Source organism: Electrophorus electricus, chromosome 3 (genome assembly GCF_013358815.1).
Source record: "Electrophorus electricus isolate fEleEle1 chromosome 3, fEleEle1.pri, whole genome shotgun sequence".
NCBI lineage: Eukaryota > Metazoa > Chordata > Actinopteri > Gymnotiformes > Gymnotidae > Electrophorus > Electrophorus electricus.
Window position 1 is genome coordinate 3,748,679 of NC_049537.1, and position 8,822 is coordinate 3,757,500.

An 8,822-nucleotide genomic window follows, 5' to 3' on the forward strand; every position below is an offset into this window, starting at 1 on the left:
TGTTTTTTACAGCACTTTTTAAAAAGGCGCGTTTATATATTGTTTGGTATTTTACGATAAATCTATTGCACAACACCACAAAGAGAAGCACTATTCTCATTTTAAAAAATCTGCTTCCATTAATTGCGTCAGTCAGGCACATGGTCACTGGGGAGTAAATGCGTGCAGTGTCATCTCAGTGTAGTTTGAGGATTAAACATATGCACACATTTGTAAAGGTACCATTACATGCGAACAAATGTTCACTGATTACTGATAGCTTGTCAAAACATACAAATCCCATTGGGTCTCTTGTAAAAACTTGTTGATTTGTGCAAATGGTTGCTCAAGAAGAATAAATTTGGGCATTTCAGCTTACTATAGAAATACAGCTTAGGGTATCATATATGTAGATTAAATAAAGTAAGTCATTCTGGGCAGTGGTTTAAAAAAAAAAAAACAGTACAATCCAGTATAATCAATATTATAAAATAATGATATTTGTTTAAAGACAGTTCCAAGAAGAAAGATGAACATATAAAGGAAAGTGTTTAAAAACCACAGAGTAAGTTAAAAGATTTGTGTTCTTATGGACTTACATTAAATGTAGGATAATTATACCTTTATATAACATGAAAACAAAAACAAACAAACAAAAAAAACCTTGACCAAAACGTATGATGTAAAATTAGATAATCTTGTTATGTCTTTACATTTTTTTCACAGTTGTTTAAAAAAATAGTCTAGTTGTGTAAAAAAAAAAAAAAAAAAAAAAAAAAAAAATCTGTTCTAAAAACCAGGCACATGTGTCTGACTTTGTTTGTTAGAAAATAAGAATACAGTTATGGGTTCTGAGTCTAGACATGACATTCAGTATTAATATGTATACGGCCTCAACTTTAAACTTTTCATATTGTTTATCATTGACCTAATAGCTGCCGGAAGGGACACAAAGCTGTATCTTATAGAATTGTTTATCACAGTATTTTTATTATACAGTTAGTAAAATGTAATTTTTCATGGATTTAGAAACATGAGGGTTTCATGCCACAAGGCCTCTATTGTAGACACGCCTCTCAATGTAGCTCATTGACAGAATTAATTAATTCAGTAATTAATCAACTCCAAGAGTTGCGACGAACCAAAATGCACAGGAGGGAACTGAACTGAGTGGAATTGATTGTGATTTCTGAGCCATGCTGCTGTTTGCATTTCAAAACCCCTCGCAATGGGTTAGTGCGTTACTGACATTCCAAGGATGGCACTGACAGGCTATCACTCCCGAAGGTCGGGGCTTTTTTTCCTCTTTCGCTCGAAGCATGCTTTCCCCAGCATCTGTCCGTGGGCAGGGACATGCAAACCGGCTTCAGCAGGCTGCCCGGTCACTCTCCCACATCCTTAGATTCTGCCTGATTTACAGCCAACCTGCTTAGCGTCCCAACGTCCCAGGGGGCCCACACTCGGGGGATGGGGCTATAAACAGGGAAGTATTTTTAAGAGCAGCTAAAGTAGTTGTTAGATGGCTGTTGTGTTATGGAGGATATCATCTGATTAAAGGGAAGGTGGAGGAGAACATAATCTCTGGTTCCCCTTCCCTGGCCATAAGCGGGTGCCTTATGTACTCTCAACCTGCTGCGTGCGTTCATTTTTCATGGATTTAAATTTTTTTTTTTTGCCCACTCTGTAGTATAGAACCTCTTCTGATTATTTGTAGTATTTTTTGCCCAGCTGATGGTTGTTGTACTGAGTGCCATTAGTTGTCTGTAGTAACTGTCCCTCTAGTTCTACTTCCAAGTATACGCTGTGATTAGAAATTTCAACCGCATGCTTGACTGCATAGCAGGCAACCTGCATGTTTTTCTGTTCCCTCATGTGTGTTCGTTGTTTCTTTGTTGCTCATAATTGCTTTCATATAAGCTCTGACTGAGTCCTTAATCAGAGTTTTGTTGGAATATGACTGATGGTAGTTTTTCATGGCTGGGTCTTACACCACAAGCCCAGAGCCTTTGAGATCATCTGTAGTGACTCAAGGTGTACAGGAAATAGCCGCCCCACAGCAGACTCTAGGCTAGCTCCTCCAGTGCTAATGTTTATTCATTATTCTAATTTTAATGTGATGGGCCGTGACACTGTATATCCCATACACAAGTTCATACTCTTAAACACAGCTTAGGGAAGGGGTTTGCTTTCTCATGTGAAGAGTCCCTTTCCTGGCAGCTATATGTGTGTGTAAGAGAGAGAGAGAGAGAGAGAGAGAGAGTGAGTGAGTGAGTGAGTGTGTGTGTGTGTGTGTGTGTGTGTGTGTGTGTGTGGGCGTGTGGGCTCGCACGCGCTTTAACTTGATCAAAATCGCCAAGGGCAAAAAACGCCTATGCTAAATTTTACACCATGTGTCATAACCTTTTGATTATCTTTCTGTGCAAGAAGAAGAGACAGCATTTGAAACTTCTGTGTGTGATTAGATCAGTGTCTGAGCAGGCGGAGCGTTCCGCGAACCTCCATGGGAGGATCAGACACACACAGTGTGGCCATGTAGGCCCCTCTGTCCCTAGAGGACTCCATTATCTTCTAATTGCTCCATTGTAGAGGCTCGTGTGTCTGAGAGCTGTAGCCCTGTGGGTGCCAGAGGGGGTCACTCCCCTTTGAGAATGTGTGTGTGTGTGTGTGTGTGTGTGTGTGTGTGTGTGTGTGTGTGTGTGTGTGTGTGTGTGTGTGTGTGTCTTTTAAGTACACCTGCTGACCTGCTGTATTGTACACCCAGTCTGGCTCTTTAAAAACGCGGGTCGCACTGGTCCTGTGAGACTGAAAAGGCTCGTGCATACACACACAATGACCGCTGTCTGCACAGGTGAAATGTATCACTCTTCTCTCCTTCTTCCTGCTCTCCCAGTGGATGTGGCGGAAAGCTACCACCAGCTCTCTTTCAGCTCTACTGATGTGTGCATGTGCGCAGAGTGCATCTGCAGACAAAGAAATGCTGTGCAGGTTTTTTTTATTGTGTTATTTCTTGTAGCCACTTGGTGCGGTAAAAAAAAATGTGTGTATGTGTGTGTTTATATATCTCCATGGGGATCCGATGTCTCCACAATGATAGGAACATCTGACAGTTTGGACCCTCTGTCCTTGTGTGGACTGTCTTGTATTCCCTACGGGTGCACATGCTGTTTATTTATTAAGTAATTAATTTACAGAAATTGGTGCATTTCATTAAAAAAAAAAACTAAAACAACCAAACAATTTACTTTTGGTTACTGAAGTTAAGGTTAATTAGCTACAGGAGTCATTAAGTCCATGTAAGTTCCCTGCAAGAATAGTAAACAAGACTCTGTGTGTGTGTGGGTGTGTGTGGGAGACAGAGAGAGAGACAGAGAGAGAGAGAGAGAGAGAGAGAGAGAGAGAGAGAGAGAGAGAGAGAGAGAGAGAGAGAGAGAGAGTGAGTATGAGAGTAAGAAAGAGGCACAGAGAGAACTGGAACAGCTGACTCCTTCCATGTCTGAAATAAACTGGAGCTCTAGTGGAGATTAATGGTAGTTTGAATAGCCACCCAGCCGTGCTCCTTCAGCCAGGAATGTTGTGTGTATAAAGGGAAAGGAATTGACAGGGCAGCCAGAGGACTGAGGCAGGAGAAGGTTGGCCGAGTTCCAGAACATTTTCCCTCGTCTCAGATGTCGGCCGGTTTAATTCCTCTGTGCACCTCTGCTCGGAGGATGCCACGGGAGCAGAAGGAAGCACATCGCATCCACCCACCACATGATCTGGACTCGAACCTTTCCACTTCAGCATCACTGGAGCTCTCGGTCTAGTTAGGCCCCATTCACAGCCTGTCTGGAGTGCCAACGGAAAAGCTCTCCCGTCGCTGTAGCTCAGGGTTATGTGGCTAGTGTTCTCCTCAGGCCTGCTGGTGCTTTTCTAAACAGATGTGCTTCTCCCAGAAGGCTCCTGGGCACTCTGGGTAGCTGCTGGAGCAGGGGCAGGGCTGAGGGTGAGCTGCGTGGCACGTCCACTCCTGCACTCTGGACTCAGGATGCACAGGACCGTAGAGAGTGAGGTTCAACCCAATGGACTTCTTTTGCTTTTCTCCTCACTGGACATGGACTCCAATAGTGCTTCAGTCTCTGCTTCAGCATGCGCTGGGCAGATCCTTACACATTCTGGATTGATTTTTCCACACTCGTTTACTCATTTTTGACACTCTTTACACAGGAATTTACAGCACCTTTACTTTCAAAAATTATATTTGTATAACCATTGTTTGATGTGAGCAGCAGAAAGAGTCCTGGTTTCAGGGTTTTTTTTCACGGTGGCAAGAACAGACGTGTTAAATAGAATGACCTCTTGGGTTATGTTTCTCTCTGAATTACACATAAACAAAGACTCATTTAGTGAGCCACCACAAGTTAGCCACCAGCTAGTGCTTCAGTAAGCCCACCGTGACATCACTGTCTGATGTACAAACATCAAAGCTCATCTTAACAAAGTGAACACAGCATTATATACAGCTCATTATATTTAGTTTTATACATATTCTTTGTTCTTTTATGCTCATAACACATTGGGGGTTTTTTTGTTGTTGTTTTTTTTTTAGCTTAAAAGGCTTTTTTTAGCTTCTTTAAAGGCATAAACAGACTTTTGCTTTCTCTTGTTTCCAGTCACAGTACACAAACCTGGGGCTTCTCAACGGCATGGATCAAAATGGTGGATCCACCTCGACCAGCCCCTATAACAACGAGCACGCTCAGAACAACGTGACCACCCCATCACCTTATGCCCAGCCCAGCTCCACCTTCGAGACTCTGTCGCCGTCACCTGCTATCCCTTCGAACACAGACTACGCTGGACCACACACCTTCGACGTGTCCTTCCAGCAGTCGAGCACAGCCAAGTCCGCCACGTGGACGGTAAGACGCAGAATTCACAATAGTGCTGTGAGCTGAACCGTAGAAACACAAAACACGGGGGTTTGTTGCTTTTTGCTGTTGTTTTTAATAACATAAATACAATATAGAACTTGTTGGGTTTTGCGATAAGACACATCAACCATCAAATCTGTTGCTAATTGGTTAAATTTAAGATTTGATGTCATCAGTGAACACTGATATACTTGCCTTTTGCCTTTTGGAAACTAGCTAAGAGCTTTAACTTTCTCCTATTAGTTAGGAGATTGGAGATACAGACAGTGAAAATTGGAGAAATCATTAAGCAAAAAACAAAAAGAAGACTATATAATGGGAGTACTCAAAGGTTTGGGGTTTTTTTGTGTGTGTGTATGGTAAAAATTCTAATCTTGTGGTTGATGATTTGGAAGCAGTTTAAAGCATTTACAGGACATCAAAAGCAGGGTTAAGTGTCTAGCTTAAGGGGTACAACACAAGCTCTCTGTAGCTCTCTGTCGGAAATGGAACACACTGCCCTCAAGTTACCAGACCCTTGCAACCACTCATACAGCCTCCGTATCAAATTCTTCTCCGAGCCCATTTCTGTGCAAGAAGGTAAATTTAAATGCCTACGAGGACCTTGGCATCTGTTCCTAGTTAAAATGGCACATTCGTTATCGCAGTTCATTTTCCCAGTCAGCACCTCCCATGCTCTCCTTAAGGAAGGATCATTCCTCCCGGAGAGAAGTGGGAAGTCTTTATCTGTCTGATCACAGCTCTAGGCTCTTCTGTGATCTATATGAAAGTCTTCAATTACCAAACTGCACCTGGCAGAGGGAAAAGAGCCTTGAGGTTCAAACTGACCTGCTCTTATTGAGAAGTGTGCTCTTCCACACTGTGTTCAGCACTGACTACAGCTTCAGTCCTGCTCTTAGTGAGAAGTGTGCTCTTCCACACTGTGTTCAGCACTGACTACAGCTTCAGTCCTGCTCTTAGTGAGAAGCGTGCACGCCCAAACTGTGTTCAGCACTGACTACAGCTTCAGTCCTGCTCTTAGTGAGAAGTGTGCTCTTCCACACTGTGTTCAGTACTGACTACAGCTTCAGTCCTGCTCTTAGTGAGAAGTGTGCTCTTCCACACTGTGTTCAGTACTGACTACAGCTTTAGTCCTGCTCTTAGTGAGAAGTGTGCTCTTCCACACTGTGTTCAGTACTGACTACAGCTTCAGTCCTGCTCTTAGAGAGAAGTGTGCTCTTCCACACTGTGTTCAGTACTGATTACAGCTTCAGTCCTGCTCTTAGTGAGAAGTGTGCACGCCCAAACTGTGTTCAGTACTGACTACAGCTTCAGTCCTGCTTTTAGTGAGAAGTGTGCACTCCCACACTGTGTTCAGTACTGACTACAGTGTTTATCTTACCTCCTGAACTTTTGCCACAGTGGTGACTCAAGTCTTTACATTTTGCCCTAAAACAACACATTGCCCTTTAGGATTACTGGGTAAATCTCATGAACTATGTCCAAGTGAGACTAAAATCTAAACAGTTACAATAAGTAATTTTTTTATTGCAATATGTAAAGTACACACTGCATTTTTACTTGTGATACAATTTCACAAGAATGTAAAAATATATTAAAAAATAACTTTTTAATGTTTTAAAGACATGCACCAGTATCTTTCTCATTACCGATATGTCTTATGATGAAGAAAAATAGGCTAATCAAAATTACACTTTAGGCTAATCAAAATTACACTTTCCACATTTTGACAAACAGGTATATTAAACTATCAAAGCAGTAAATTAAAATTCGTTTTCAAAGTAATTTAACATACGTTTAAAAAAAACATTTGGATTACTGACATATAGAGATGAGTATGAATTTGTTTTAGGTTTGTTTTGTTTAAACTGTAAATTATATAAATTTATAAACACCATAAAAATTAGTAGAGTTTTGCCCTAATAACCAATCGTAGTCAACTGGGGGAAAAAAAGAGGGAAATGCTTTATTCTTTTATAGGTGTAACAGTAATGAGAAACCCATTATGTGATATGACATTTTGTATGTTATTTTTTCAAATGCACTGTATGGATAAAATTATACTTTATGATAAATGTATCAGAATATTAAGGATTATACAATACTGTATGTGAGGAAATAGATTGTGATTGTACTGCTATTTATTATGATTACAATATGCCTCACAATGTACTAAAACAAATTAAACTTGATGTGATGTGGTTAAAGATATACATTTTTGTGAACAAAACTTTTTACATAAATTGGATTGTGCAAATACTGTGATTCATCAGAACACCTACTGATTGCCCTGGAACATCTGTGATTTGTTAGAGGGCTAATGTGTATACTTCAACCTGCAGTGATAGCCATATTGTGAAGGCCAAAATTAGGATAATGACTAACAAATGAAATATTGCACAACTCTACGTTATAAATGTGTATTTTTAGTTTGTGTAGATCTATATTTGTTAAAGTAGTCCCCAAGATTCATGACTGACCCCTGCTGGTCAGCTAGCGCAAAGCGGCTTAACGGTTTTTGCCAAGTAGAGATGCTACAGTATTACTACACGGTGTCAGTGCTACAGCTCAGTGAGCATTACAGTAGCTACTTAACTGATTGTGAATGTGATGTTGTTTAGCTGAGATTGGTGCCACAAACAGACAACCGACAAAACCAGCTAATCAAGTTGTGGTGGCTCACGGGGAGTGTCCCAAGTAAGGACAGAAGACATTTTTGTCTGTTATGCAGAGTACTGTTGAGTAGTGTTGATGTGGGGTTTGTCAGCCAAACAAGACCGAAAAGGGCTTCTTTTAAGGATGGCGCACCCCAGTGGACGATCATTAACGCCGTGTTAGCGTGCAACAGTAGGTGGCGATCTCCTTTTCGCTACTGTCAAGCTATCCTTACGCTATGGTATTACCCAAAGGGCTAGGTTAATGTTTTCACAATTTATTTTTGCTTATTCGAGGTTAACTCAAATATGCAAAAATACATTTTCAGGTGTTTTAATTAGGGGTTGAAAACAAACGTCAGATTCAACAGGTGGTGATTCCTTTCCTCCCAATCCGAGGTACCATTAATCTCAAATTTGACACAAGATAGTCTGGAAAAACCTGTGTTTCCATTGCTCCGATGATAAAAGGTAAAGCTGCCTTACATCTTTGAGTAAACAACTAGAGAGGTAAGGTAGCTTTGTGGGACGGTCCCTCCGCGTCTATTGGCTGCGGGGCCGTGTGGGATAGTGACATTTCTACGATTCCCACCACAGCCCATGTCATCCTCGCTCCTGTGACAAACTCCACCAAAGACCTGCAGATACCTGATTTGAGCGTTCGCCGGCAAGGCCTCGGCTGTGAGAACCACACACCCCGCCCCAGTCTCAAAGGGGAATCTTCACACATGGCAGCAGCCCAGTCACCCCTGCAGCATTTGGTGGGAAGTGCCATTTTAGCTCGTCCCTGCGGTAGCAGCGCACTACAGCTGCGCTGCAGCTGTGAAAGTGCAGGAATGCGGCGATAATGACAAGGCTTTTTGTTGTTGTTAGGTTTTAAAAATGGATCATTGTTTCAATATTTTAGAAAAGTCAGCAGTGATCACTATTTCAGTGCTGACTTGTGATAGGAGCTCCCAACTTCCCAAGAGTTTCTTTTAACTTAGCATCACCTTTCAACGATCGCACTCCTCCACCAGTTTTATGTGTGTTTGTGTGTATGTTTGTGTTTTTTTATTTTCTTTTTCTTCCAATGCTTGCCAGTTCAAAATGAGGACGCTGTGTGTTCTGGGTGAAGCCTGCTCCTTACAGACACACCTTCATCCCAGACAGGTCTTCCTGAGTAATGCTGCTTCACTCACACTCAGACATTTCCTGGTATTGCATCCAACCACTCCTCATTTACAGGAACACTTTTGCAATCCTGGCTAGGTTGGGGGGGGGGGGGGGGGTTGTTTTT

At 41.7% G+C, this 8,822-nt stretch overlaps 1 protein-coding gene across 7 annotated transcripts in view; it reads left to right on the forward strand.

Moving 5' to 3' along the window:
• Positions 1 to 8,822, forward strand: part of tp63 (tumor protein p63) — a 45,832-nt gene that overhangs the window by 22,231 nt on the left and 14,779 nt on the right. For all 7 annotated transcript variants that reach the window (XM_027007718.2, XM_027007720.2, XM_027007719.2 and 4 more), the window contains one exon: positions 4,629 to 4,877. In XM_027007718.2, the coding sequence (XP_026863519.1) occupies positions 4,629 to 4,877 (249 nt within the window). The remainder of the gene's footprint in view (positions 1 to 4,628; positions 4,878 to 8,822) is intronic.